Consider the following 13,347-nt stretch of genomic DNA (forward strand, 5'->3'; position numbering starts at 1 on the left):
ACACACACACACACACACGTGCACCTACACCCCTACCCTGGCACCCCCTTGTGGGGTTAGGGTTTGAATCTGTGCCCTGGGCATGGCAAGGCATGCTCCCTACCCAGTGCGCTGTCTCTCTGGCCCTGGTTTCATCTGACAGGTAATTTTGTATGTGAGGTTGCTTATTACTCTCAAGTACCTAAACACATGAGCATTGGAAAAAGACCTGTTTCGGGCCAGGCGGTGGTGCACCTGCTTAAGTGCGTATGTCAGCATGCACAAGGGCCTGAGTTCAAGCCCCAGTTCCCACCTGCAGGGGGAAAGCTTCACCAGTGAAGCGGGTCTGCGGGTCTGCGGGTCTCTCTGCCTCCCTGTCCCCTCCCCCTCCCCTCGCCCTCAGTCTCTCTCTGTCCCATTTAATAAAATGAATAAAGTTTCAGAAACTTTATTTTTCTTTCCTCCCTGCAGCTCCTCCTCCATATCTTTTCTGCCTTTCCCCATGCTCTCTCACGCTTAGATACACCGTGATTATTGACAGAATCAAAGGGCAAAAAGATGCAGACTTGACTACATCCCACAGGGGTGGAAGATGGCTGACTTGACCTTGCTTAACATGTGTTTGAGGAGATTCCAGTCCGCTCCAGGGCTGCCCTCTGCCCTCTGCCCTCCAGGGCAGTCATTGCTAACTGCGCTCAGTGCCTACCTCATGTGCAGGCTCATTCTTTTGCCCAAGTGACAGATGGTAAAAAGGATAGAGACACCCTGACCTGTTGCTAAAACTTGCTATCCTTCGTGGACCCCTTCCCCGACACGGTCTAGTCCACTTTCCCTCCGGCTTCTCCCAGAAACAACTTCCTGCGGCTCTGTGTCCTCAAAGTCACGCAGCAGAGCGAGAAGCACTTGGAGAAGATCCTGAACGTGGATGAATTCGTGAAGAGGATCTTCTCCGTGATCCACAGCAACGACCCCGTGGCCAGAGCCATCACCCTCAGGTACGCGACGCCGGTGCCTAGCCGCCGCCGCCGGTTTCCAGTCGGGAGAATTTGCTTGTGCTGTTGGCCAGAGTGAGACTTGTTACGGAAGCCAGGCCCACACTCTTGCCGCTCTTGGGTTCTGTCTCCTCACCTCACTGAGTCCGGAAGGCTGTTCTGTGCAGGTAGGCGCTCGGACCCAGTGACACTGACCTGAGCACAGGGGAGCCTCAGCTCACCGCAGTTTCCCGCCTCCCCAGTTCCCGGCTTCCCGGGGGCTGTAGATGTGGCGTGAGCGCGCCCACCTTGGTTTGCTCTGCCTTGTGGCTGAATTCTCCAGAATGTAGTGAAGGGCCTCACCTCTCCCCTGAGTTTGCGTGTTTCTTAAAAGTTAGGAATCGGTTCCCCCTCTTGTTCTGAATTCTGTGCTTATGGCACTCGTCTGCTTTGCAAGTGGTTCCATTAAAGCAGAGTGAATGATATTTTGAAGTTTGTCCATCGAATTTGTCTTCAGGTGTTATTTATTACGTATGAGAGAGACTCCAACATGAAACGGTGAGAAGCCAGACCGCTACTTTAGTACATGCCACACGGGATCAAGCCTGGAGCCTCGGGCGTGAATGTCCAGTGCTTTGCCAGTTATTTCCCGAGCCACTTGAATTTACCTTTTAAAAACCCATATTTGTAGAATAAACTTCATATATTCTTACTTTTCAGTTCAGAAAACTAGATTTTTTTTTTTCCTGTAAGCACTTGGATAGGTTGGTGAATGTCTGTGTCCAGTCAGTTGACCGTAGCGCCGTCCTGTGTCGATAGCAGATCATTTGATTTGCAGACCGCTGTGTGTCTGTTGAGGAGTGCAGTTAGACGTGCTGGCACAGCGGCACTAGCTCTTAGAACACCAGTCAGTGGGACCTTTTTCTGGTCAAAGGTAGGAATATATGTATTCATACAGTTTTGGAAGAAATCTGGAACGGTAGCTGTATAGACATACGTGTAGTTCATAGTGGGCATACTTGGCTTATCTTCCCGCGGGGGGCTTTTCAGGACGTGCTTTCTGTCGTTTACATTGCGCTGGCCTTCCCCAGATGCCCATGTGTGTTACAGACGTCGCGGTCTGCCAGGAGCCCCCAGGGGGCGCTCTCTGCCTTTGTCCTGATGAGCACCTGCCAGAACTGAGCCATAGGCAGAACGACTGGGAACTCTTTTTTTTCTTCTTCTTCCATTTACGTCATGGATCTGTTTAAATTCCATGATCACTGGACTTGTTCATCCCCTTCGTGTGATTCCTCTGCCCTGGGCAGACTTCCATGCTTTGATACTATGTCTGTATGTCTCTCTCCCTCTCTCTCTACTTTAAAACCTCCGCCCAGGGTGATGAGGCCTGACCCACAACAGAACAGCCAAGTACAAGCAGCCTTGGGGAAATGGCATTTTGGGTGCGTTAACTGTTCAGACTTTTGTATTTTATGGGCTCTGGTACCACGGCGTACCGTGAGATCGATGACCTTTTGAAGGTTTTGACCAGGTTGAATGAGCTATCGTGAATTTTCTTTTTTTTTTTTAATATTTATTTATTCCCTTTTGTTGCCCTTGTTGTTTTATTGTTGTAGCTATTATTGTTGTTGTCCTTGTTGGATAGGACAGAGAGAAATGGAGAGAGGAGGGGAAGACAGCGGGGGAGAGAAAGACAGACACCTGCAGATCTGCTTCACCGCCTGTGAAGCGACTCCCCTGCAGGTGGGGAGCCGGGGGCTCGAACCGGGATCTTTATGCCCGTCCTTGCGCTTTGCGCCACGTGCGCTTAATGCATTGTGCTACCGCCCGACTCCCCACAGTGAATTTTCTAACATACTGTGGTAGGGAAAAGTATTTAGGCTTTGAGTCAGTGTTTGACTCCTGAAGTGTGTGTGTGATGGGCCAGAGCCTTGGGGCACTCAGGACAGACTTCAGGTGGGCACCCCAGTTGTAGCTTGCTCCGCGCCTCCTGATCTTGAGCTGTCCGTTCTTGGGTCTCTAGGATGTTGGGGAGCCTGGCGTCCATAATCCCTGAGAGGAAGAATGCTCACCATAGCATCCGGCAGAGTCTCGACTCGCACGATAACGTGGAAGTAGAAGCCGCTGTTTTTGCTGCTGCAAACTTCTCCGCACAGTCCAAGTAGGTGGCTCCCCAAGGAGAGGGAGGCTGGTGTGTATGTGCCCCAAGGAGTGGGGAGGGAAGAGGCGTCTGGATAGCGAGGGCTATTTTCCAGAGGGTTTGAGTCATGGCAGGCTGGAGAAAGAACCTGCCTATAGTGGACAGGGAGACGACATAATGGTTCTGTAGAGACAGATGCCCAGGCCTGAGGCTTCAAAGTCCCAGGTCAGTTCCCCACACCACCATCAGCCAGAGTTGAGCACTGCTCTGGTAAAATAATAATAACAATAATAATATTTATTTATTCATGAATAGGAAGAGAGAGAGAAGAAACCAGACATGCTGCTGGAGATCGAACTCAAGACCTCATGCTTGAAAGTCTAATGCTTTATCCACTGCACCACCTCCTAGGCCACAACAACAACAAAAACATAACTGCATAAAACAGAGAGGCTCAGTACACTGTGGGCATCACCTCATTGGGGGAGTTGGGAGGCTTCAGAGGAGCGGCCTTGTCCCCCCAGGGCCTTCCCCAAACACAGCACCCCCAGTAGCAAAGGACTTTTAAAGGACTATTAAAATGGCAGGTAGCTGGATCGAAACAGTACCTGGCACTGCGCCTGTTTGGGGTGTCACGGCCTAGTGTGACCTCACAGGAGAGGGTCTGCATAGCACTTCTCAGGACATGTTGGCTCCAGCTTTATTACTGGGCTTCCCTCCCTGCTGTTTATGCTCCGTAGAAAATATATTATCCCCTTTTTGCTGACTGCTGTCAGAAGTAGTGATGCTTTCTGGAGGGCGTTTCCTTACATAAATACATCTTATGTAATGTGTGCTTTGTCTCAAACATGTGAGTCCCTTCTGGTCTTCTGAGAATTGATCCCACAGAGAAGCTTGCTGCTCTCTCTGCAGGGTGCCAGTTGGCGCTGTTGTAATAACAAAAGGAATTAGGAGCAGCCTGTGCTTAGACAAATAGTGTAGAATATTGCCCGCTTTAAACCGGGAGTTCAGACAGACTCAGCAGTAGTAAGTGAGGTGTTAAGTATTTACTGACTGACTTGAACATTCCTCAGTGTCAGGAGACCAGGCGGGACAGCGGGGAGGGGACAGATGGAAGGAGAGCAGGGTGGCATCTGTAATCCTTGTCACTAACATAACCAGGTACATTTTTTCCTTACTGACACTGAGGAATGTTCAGCTAGAAGTCAGTCACGTGGGCATCCAAAAAGCAAGTCATGCTTGATGGTGTTACTGCATGGCTAGCTTTTAAGGACAATTTCACCCGTTCTTTCTAACTCTAGAGACATACTGCTTGAAAATTCAAAATATTTAAAATATGCTTCACTGCTTATGTGATCAGCGTGTGTGTCAAAAGCTCTTTCTAATTAAAAGTGTATCTTAGCACATTGCTGGCCCTGAGTCCAGCCTCAGAGAGCAGGCGGACTGCGATGCCCTCTTACCTTGCACGCCATGTGGGGGCAGGACTGGCACAAGCCCACTCGGTGGATGGCGTTTCTATTGTTTGTCCTGCTCCACACACACACCCCACCCCAGCTGGACTTTGGAATATTAAATTTGGAGTATTTGGTTTCTTTGGTGCCAGTTGTCCTCTGTTTCTTTTAAGCCATTAGAAAACTTAATCCAGTGTTTGGGTTTTAAAGTCTTTGCTGTTCTCTTTCCAAAGGGATTTTGCCGTGGGAATCTGTAACAAGATCAGTGAAATGATTCAAGGTATGTGTGCTCCATGTAATATTGACAAGTGATGTGCTGGTTGCGGGGCTGGCGAGGTACAGCGTCACGGCTATGCTGAGACTCTCGTGCCTGAGGCTCCAGTATCCCAGATCAAGTCCAGCACCACCATAACCCAGGGCTGAGCAGTGCTTACTCAGTCCCTACTGTGTACTAGGCGCCACTCACCCTTTATTCAGCGAGCTCTTATCAGCCGTCTCGTACGTGCCACAGCTCTGCGAGCCTCGGGTAGGTACATCAGTGAACAAAAGGAACTCCTTGCCCTCATCTAACCATACTCCATTGGTGGAAGGGGCCTTCAAGCTGAGCTGTGACGACGAAGTTGTTCACAGACATGGAAGAGGTTTCGGAGGAGCTGTTTCTGGGTACAGAGTTCACGCTGGATCTTGTTGGGGAGGACGCACCTCTGAGGATTTCCTTCACAATGGGAAACCGGCTCGCCCGCAGAGGACAGATGGGCCTTTGTTAAACTCTCAGGTCCTCGTGGTTGCAAGTGTTTGTTTTCTGTCACTGCACAGCCGTGGTGGAGAAAAGAGCTTTTTGTCTGTTTAGCCCCAGACAGGAGAAAGTGCCTGTAGCTAGTCCTGCGGAGTGAAGACTGTCACTGCTGTACAGATGGAGCTCAGGGGCCTTCGGGACCACGTCAGGCACAGCCTGCTCATGATTTGATCTTGATCTGAAAAGAAATAAACTTATACTCGGGGGCCGGGTGGTGGCGCACCTGGTTAAGTGCACGCATCACGTGGTGCAGGGACCTGGCTTTGAGCGCCCGCTCCCCACTGGTGAAGCAGGGCTGCAGGTGTCTCTGCCTCTCTCCCTCTCTAGCTCTCCCTCCCCTTTTAGTGTCTCTCTGTCCTGTCAAATAAAAATAGGAAGGAAGGGGAGTCGGGCTGTAGCGCAGCGGGTTAAGCGCAGGTGGCGCAAAGCACAGGGACCGGCGTAAGGATCCCGGTTCGCACCCCGGCTCCCCACCTGCAGGGGAGTCGCTTCACAGGCGGTGAAGCAGGTCTGCAGGTGTCTGTCTTTCTCTCCTCCTCTCTCTTCCCCTCCTCTCTCCATTTCTCTCTGTCCTATCCAACAACGACAACATCAACAACAACAATAATAACTACAACAATAAAACAACAGGGGCAACAAAAGGGGATAAATAAATAAAATAAAATAAAAAATAAAAAAAAAATAGGAAGGAAGGAAGGCCCCCAGGAGCAGTGGATTTGTAGCGTAGGCATCGAGCCCCAGCGATAACCCTGGAGCCAAAGAAACAGGAGGAGAAGGCGTAGGATCAGAGTAGCCACTGAGAATGTGTGAGTGGCAGTGTGCACACTGACATGTTCCTCTTGTATGCTGTGAGAAGAAAGAGGCAGCAAACCTGACTTTGCTTTCTATTGTATCTGCCTTTAAAGAAGATTTCTTATTTATTATTGCGGAAGGAGGAAGGGAGCAAGGGCAGCCCTCTGGCCTGTGATGCTGGAGATTGAACTTGGGACCTCACACTTGACAATCCAACCTTTGTCCACTGTGCCACCTCCTAGGCCACTAGATCTGCCTTTCTTTTTTTTTTTAATATTTATTTATTTGTTGCCCTTGTTTTATTGTTGTATTATTGTAGTTAGTATTGCTGTAGTTATTGTTGGATAGGGCAGAGAGAAATGGAGGGAAGACAGAGAGGGAGAGAAAGATACCTGCAGACCTGCTTCACCGCCTGTGAAGCGACTCCCCTGCAGGTGGGGAGCCGGGGGCTCGAACCGGGATCTTAACGCCGGTCCTTGTGCTTTGCGCCACCTGCGCTTAACCCGCTGCGCTACCGCCCGACTCCCTATATTTGCCTTTCAAAGGCATTTTCTTTCTTTTTTTTAAGTCAGAGCCCTGCTCAGTTCCGGCTTGTAGTGTGGGGGATTGAACCTGAGACCTCGGAGCCTCAGGCAGGAGAGTCTTTTGCAGAACCCCTGTGCTGTCTCCCTCGCCAAAGGCATTTTCTAGGTCAGCACCCTGCCGCTGACACAGAGCGTGCGGATGCACCCGCCAGCCCCAGCGCAGTCCCTTTCCCGCTAGGCGGCTCAGACCCGCTCCGCCGTGAGCTGCTAGCTGGGCGGTGGCGAGTGTCCTGAGGCGTCTGTGTGTCGCAGGTCTGGCTACGCCCGTGGACCTGAAGCTGAAGCTCACCCCCATCCTCCAGCACATGCACCACGACGCCGTCCTGGCCTCCAGCGCTCGGCAGCTCCTGCAGCAGCTCGTCACAGCCTACCCGTCCACCAAGATGGTCATCGTGACGCTACACACCTTCACGCTGCTCGCAGCTTCGTCTCTGGTTGACACACCCAAGCAGGTAACCGGCGTCCTCCAGACGGCCTTTTCTGAATAAAGTCGCCTGTCAGCTAGATGGCTTAGAAACAGAAACAGGCCCGGGGCTGACTCCTGCGGCTGGAGAGTGAGTGCTCAGCCCGGCTCCTGTCCCTTTGCTGCCGCCCCCTGGCCAAGGCGCCCCCGGGGAGAGGGAAGGGGTGGTGGGAACAGAGCAGCTCGTTGAAAGTAAATACAGGGAAGGCCTTACAGGTGCAGGTGCAGGTGAGTGGTAGCCCTTCACGCCGGAGGTGGTTGGTGAAAGCGCCCATCACTCTGGGCCCCGCGTCCGACTGAGCCCTCATGAGATTCCGTGGGCCGTGTCGTTCAAGTGGCGACTGATTCCATCTACAGATCCAGCTCCTCTTGCAGTATTTGAGAAATGACCCCCGGAAAGCAGTCAAGAGGCTTGCTATTCAGGACCTGAAACTGCTTGCCCATAAAACACCACATACCTGGAGCAGGGAAAACGTACAGGTATGTGGGACTTGGAATAGGGAGATTTTTACAAGGAAAAAACAACACAGCCTTGTAATGAATAGTTTACTGTACATATCGGTTTATGTATGCATTTATTTTTACCACAGCACTGTTCAGCTCTGGTTTATGGTGGTGCAGGGGATTGAACCTGGGACCTGGGAGCCTCGGGCAGGAGAGTCTGTCTGCACAGCCGTTATGCTCTCTCCCGAACCCTGCCGCGTACTTTCATATCCCTGTGCTTGAATAGTTGATACTTGTGGAAGAAGTCATTCAGTGAGTGACAGCATAGACGTGAGATCTCAAGGTTTGTGGTGACTGATTTAGAGGAGTCTTGCCTCAGCTTCTTGTTCACTCTCCTGTAGTGGCACCAAGGCTAATTGAGAAGCACAGTGAAGCTGTTTCTCGTTCCTGTCTTTGTCGGTCTGTGTAAGAGAGAACAGTCTGAGTGCTGATTAGAGTTGTTAGGGAGAAGAAGGTGCGGGTGGCTCACGTCGGCACAGTTTGTCTCTGTCTTAGTGGACAGCAACAGACATTCTTACTTTCTTTTATAACAAGAGCAGGTTTCTGTTTGGATTTCAGTGTAACATCTTTTAAAGCACTTAAGTTAAATTCGTGTTTTGTCTTTCTGTTATCTCAACGTGAATTTGTCCTTTGCTTATAAAGGAGGCATATTCAAACACCAAAAATGCTGTTTCCTTTGAAATGGAAGATTGTTAGAATCAGACCTTTGCAGGGAGTCAGGCAGGGTAGCGGAGCAGGTTAAGCGCAGGTGGCGCAAAGCGCAAGGACCAGTGTGAGGACGCCAGTTCAGGCCCCCAGCTCCCCACCTGCAGGGGAGTCGTTTCATGGTCTGCAGGTGTCTGTCTTTCTCGCCTCTCTGTCTTTCCCTTCTCTCTGTCCTATCCTACAACAATGACATCAATAACAACAATAATAACCACAACAACAATGAAAAACATCAAGGGCAACAAAAGGGAAAATAAATAAATATTAAAAAATAAAATAAAAATAAAACATTATAAACGCTTTTGCATTTATAGTATGGGAACCAAGCTGCTCCATTTGTTTGATTTTTAGAAATGTACGCATCTATTGCATAGTGACAGAGATAAATTGAGAGGGAGGGGGAGGTAGGGAGAGAGAGAGAGAGAGACACCTGCAGCCCTGCTTCTCCACTTGGGAAACTTCCCCTCTACAGATGGGGATCAGGGACTTGAACCCAGGTCCTTGTGCACTGAAACGTGTGCTGAGCCGAGAGTGCCACCGCCAGGCCCGTTTGTGTCATGTTTTGTTTGCTTTCTGAATCGTTTCTGACGTGCTGTCTGATAGTCACAGGTCGCCTTGAGGTGACAGCAGCTAGCTGCCAGCATCAGCTCTTAGAAGCCGTCTGCAGTCTGGCTTGGGGAGGCTCGGTGTGCTTCAGAGAAGTTCACCAGCAGGCTCGCTGAGCGAGCTTCTGCCCCGTGCTTCTCCTGCTGAATAGCCCTGTCTGTCCACGAGGAGACGTGCTGGTGACTTGCGTCCCTAGCGGAGTTGTGCGTGTGTCCTCTGAGCGCAGGGTCAGCCATCTTACTGTGAGCTGGAGCGCAGACGGAAGCGTGGGGGCGCCTGGACAGCCCGGCGGCCTCCACCTGCAGCCTCACCGCAGGGCCTTCTCCCCCGAGAGATCAGTGATTTCAAAAGCAGCTGGTCACACTCCGTTTGTTTTTAAAGCTGATGATTTGACGGGAAGATTAACTCAGAGTATTAAGTACGCTAAAACCTGAACACGAATGTATTCTCGCTTATTTGAGCTCTGTGTTTTTAATGTTTCTTTTTTTAATTATTTTATTTTTTAACGATAGCACTGCTCAGCTCTGGCTTATGGTGGTTTGGGGGATTGAACCTGGGATTTTGGGGGCCTCAGGCATGAGAGTCTGTTTGCATAACCATTATGCTATCTACCCCCGCCTTTTGTCTGCTTTGCCCCATGTTCAGCTTTCTCTTGTGTGTACAAAGTAGATTGTGTGCCTATCTTTGACTCCACTCTGTGTCTCGTAAACAGCCTTCAATTGAGTTGTTTTTAACCCAGACTGGTGGCCTTTGTCGTGAAGTGGGAAGGGTCTGACTCGGGGGCGCGCGTGGCGTGCCAGGGCTCCCGTCTCATTTTGTGCCGTGTCCGTGTCTCAGCATTCTCTTTTCGGCTGCTCTCTGGGTTACGTTTGTTTTGTTTTTCCTTTGAATAGCTTGGATTTTTGCGGTCTTTTTGTATTCTTTTATTTGATATCCCAGAAATTGTAACTTGCATGGTTATTTTTATCAGCTTGAAGTTAATTCTGCTACAGTCGCATTAGAACAGAGTTACTGGTGTTGGGCAGAGGAGGAGGAAGTCTGATGTGACCGTTTGATTCATTTCAGTGAATCGGGAAGTATGATCACCGGGTCTGGGTGTAGAGGGGTGTCCAGAGCCAGAGGTGTGAGAAACATGCAGATACAGGAGCGTGGAGGCCGCTGGGTCGCTCAGATACCTGAATGAAACGTGTGTCTTGTCTGACGTGGATGCAAAGATGCCGTTTAAAGAACAGCTCTGAGATGTGAGGTCATCTGGCTGCGACATCTGCCACCCCAGTGACCGCCAGGGTGGATTCGGCTGATCTGGCCGGCTAGGCGGGTGTCCCCTTCCTCCCTCACCGCCCCATGTGCGTCCCTCCCGCAGCTGTGCGCTCGGTCGAAGAGGACAGCCTTCCCCGAATAGAGACGGACGAACGGACGGGTCTTCGGTCGAGGGTACATGAGTAGCTGCGCTCCTCTCCCCCTGCTAGAACCTCCAAACAAGCTCTCAGAGAGCAGCTCTAAAGCTGCTTGCTTTGAGGTTTGCCTTTGTGCGCCGTAATTTTGCCGTATGACTTTGACAGAGTACTGAGGGGTTTCTACTGTCTAACAAAATGAGCTGGCGCTTTTTTCCTTCTGTGCTGTGACTAAGAACAGGACGTTAGAATCTACGGCCCAGCTGTTTTCTGTGTGATACCAAGATGGACAGAGAGCGAGAGAGAGCTGTTTGTGGGGACGGTGGCTTAAGAACACTCCAGGTTTTTGTTTTTTTTTAAATATGTATTTATTCCCTTTTGTTGCCCTTGTTGTTTTATTGTTGTAGTTATTGTTGTTGTTGTCATTGTTGGATAGGACAGAGAGAAATGGAGAGAGGAGGGGAAGACAGAGGGGGAGAGAAAGACAGACACCTGCAGACCTGCTTCACTGCCTGGGAAGCGGCTCCCCTGCAGGTGGGGAGCTGGGGGCTCGAACCGGGATCCTCACGCCGGTCCTTGTGCTTAGCGCCACGTGCGCTTAACCCGCTGCGCTACCGCCCGGCTCCCGTATTTGTAATCTTTGTCTTACTCTTACTGTTGTGTTTTCTTAGATTCTGTGTTCCTTACTCACCAGAGCGCTGCTCAGCTCTGGCATATGGTGGTGCTGAGGACTGGACTCTTAGACTTGGGGAGCTCGACTTTCTGTCCCCTTCCAGATGCCTAGCAAATTGATTTTCTTCTTCTTAACAGCAGAGGCACTTCAGCCTCCTAATTTCACTTGATGCAGATTGGCTGCATTCCATAAATTGTATCTGTGCCCTTGTTGTCATTGATTTGAAACGCTCTTTTAAAAGTGAGATTTAGTGTGGGAAGAGTTATTTCCAGAAAGCTTTCTAGGTGCATTTGAGTGAGTACTGACAGATGGTTGGAAATAGGGCGTCTTTATTGCGTCCAGGCTCTAAGTGCTCCTTGAGGACCACCTGGCCCGTCCTGCCCAGTCCTGACACAGGGCTGGGCAGCTTTGTGATCCTGGGCCGAAAACGTCGCCTTTCTGGATTACGAATAGAACCTGACAGTGCGGAGCCTTTTGTGAGGCTGACTGGACTTATGGAGCACTTTGCTAGCTGCCCTGTGGGTGCAGGGGCAGAGAGCCTCCTTTCAGCTGCTGAGTGATCCTCTGACACATGGCCTGTCACACACTCGTCTGTCCGTTTACAGCTGGATGCATGTTGGGGTTGCTGGTGGGTTTTTTCCCCGTATTGTTTCTGTTACTGCTTGGTGTTTTAGACTGTACTTACACGCTTTCCCCATACATCGGAAACTGGTGCATACTTATTAAGTAAATGGATAGAGTCAAATCCCCCCCCCCCTTTTTTAAAGCCTCGATTTATACTTGGAAGTATTGTAGTGCATCGGAGAGAACCAGTTCTAAGGACTTAGCCTTTGCAAGGTAATACTCTACCGACGACAAGTTTGGCTTTTACTTTTAGTAAGTGCCAAGAGGACCTTTTATAGGGCTTCCTGTCCGCTGTTATCATCACTGATCACTGCGTTACGGGTTCTGAGTTCTGCTATTAGGTGTGAGTTGCGCCCACTCTGTGCTACCTGTACACCTCTGGGGGGAGACGTGCTCATGTCCGCGTGGAGCCCAGCACTCCAGGCTCCCATTGTGAATGTCTTGAGACTCGCGGAAGGAGACACTTCCCATTTTAAAGTATTTTATTTATTTTATTTTTGAGAGAGATGCAGAGAGAGAAAGACAGAGAGAGAAACAACAGAGCCCTGCTCAGCTCTGGCTTATAGTGATGCGGGGGGCTTGAACCGGGGACTTTGGAGCCTCAGCCATGACAGTTTCTGCATAGCCACTATGCTGTCTACCCCCACCCTAGCCTTGCTTTCTGTTAACAGTTTACATTATTCGAATGTTTAGTCTTTTTTTTTTTTTCCTATCATCTCTGAGACTTCACCAGTCTGACTGACTTTTTCAGATAGAAAGAGCTTGACGGAGAGGTTGGTGAGGGCCGGGGGGAGAAGTCACAGCGCCAGAGCTTCCCTCAGTGCAGTGGGGGCCGGGCTCAAGTTGTCCGTGGCAAAGCGGTGCACCGTCCAGGTGAGCTGTTCCCTTGGCTCTCTGATACCTAGTGTGAGCCGAAAAGGTCCGTTTATGCATCCAGTGTCCTCAGTAAAGGTCTTTCTGGATGAACTCAGAGGCACCATTTCATTTCTGGACTGCGTCTCTCTGAGAATTGTGATTTCCACGTGACGCGCTCTTTCAGGAATACCAGGGTAAGCCTGGGGACTCCTTCACTTCTCAGCTTTCCCTGCTGTTGGTCCAGAGGAGACAGGAGCTTAGAGCTTTTCACGTGGCGCTTCCCTTTCAGGATCGCTCTCTGCTGCTCGGTGCTTTTCTGGAGAACTTTCGGGGTTGCAGGTCCCATTCTAGGGACCGACCCAGGGAACAGCAATTCAGGACTGAGCCTCAGCTGGACAGAGTCACCTTGGTGAGGAGAGAGGGTGCAGACCAAATAGCTGGTGAAGGAGACAGGTGGGGAGCGCGAAAGGGGCTCCGTCCGTGTGAGAGTTCCATTTTTCCATTTCTTTTTTCAATATTTATTCCTTTTTGTTGCCCTTTTTTATTGTTTTAGTTTTTATAGTTGTTGTTATTGATGTCCTTGTTGGATAGAACAGAGAGAAATGGAGATAGGAGGGGAAGACAGAGAGGGGGAGAGAAAGACAGACACCTGCAGACCTGCTTCACCGCCTGTGAAGCGACTCCCCTGCAGGTGGGGAGCCGGGGGCTCGAACCGGGATCCTTACACCGGTCCTTGCGCTTTGCGCCACATGCACTTAACCCGCTGCGCTACCGCCCGACTCCCCCCATTTTTCCATTTCTAACTGAAAG

General features: G+C 50.4%; 1 protein-coding gene across 1 annotated transcript in view; it reads left to right on the forward strand.

Moving 5' to 3' along the window:
• The first annotated feature begins 657 nt into the window (after window positions 1-657).
• The window catches only part of INTS7 (integrator complex subunit 7), a 40,489-nt gene continuing 27,799 nt past the window's right edge, over window positions 658-13,347 (forward strand). The window contains exons 1-5 of the mRNA XM_060178390.1: window positions 658-974; window positions 2,974-3,111; window positions 4,775-4,821; window positions 6,966-7,165; window positions 7,534-7,656. Coding sequence (XP_060034373.1) covers window positions 2,975-3,111; window positions 4,775-4,821; window positions 6,966-7,165; window positions 7,534-7,656 — 507 coding nt within the window. The 5' untranslated portion in view covers window positions 658-974; window position 2,974. The remainder of the gene's footprint in view (window positions 975-2,973; window positions 3,112-4,774; window positions 4,822-6,965; window positions 7,166-7,533; window positions 7,657-13,347) is intronic.

This window comes from Erinaceus europaeus, chromosome 19, assembly GCF_950295315.1.
Source record: "Erinaceus europaeus chromosome 19, mEriEur2.1, whole genome shotgun sequence".
NCBI classification, from domain to species: Eukaryota; Metazoa; Chordata; class Mammalia; order Eulipotyphla; family Erinaceidae; genus Erinaceus; species Erinaceus europaeus.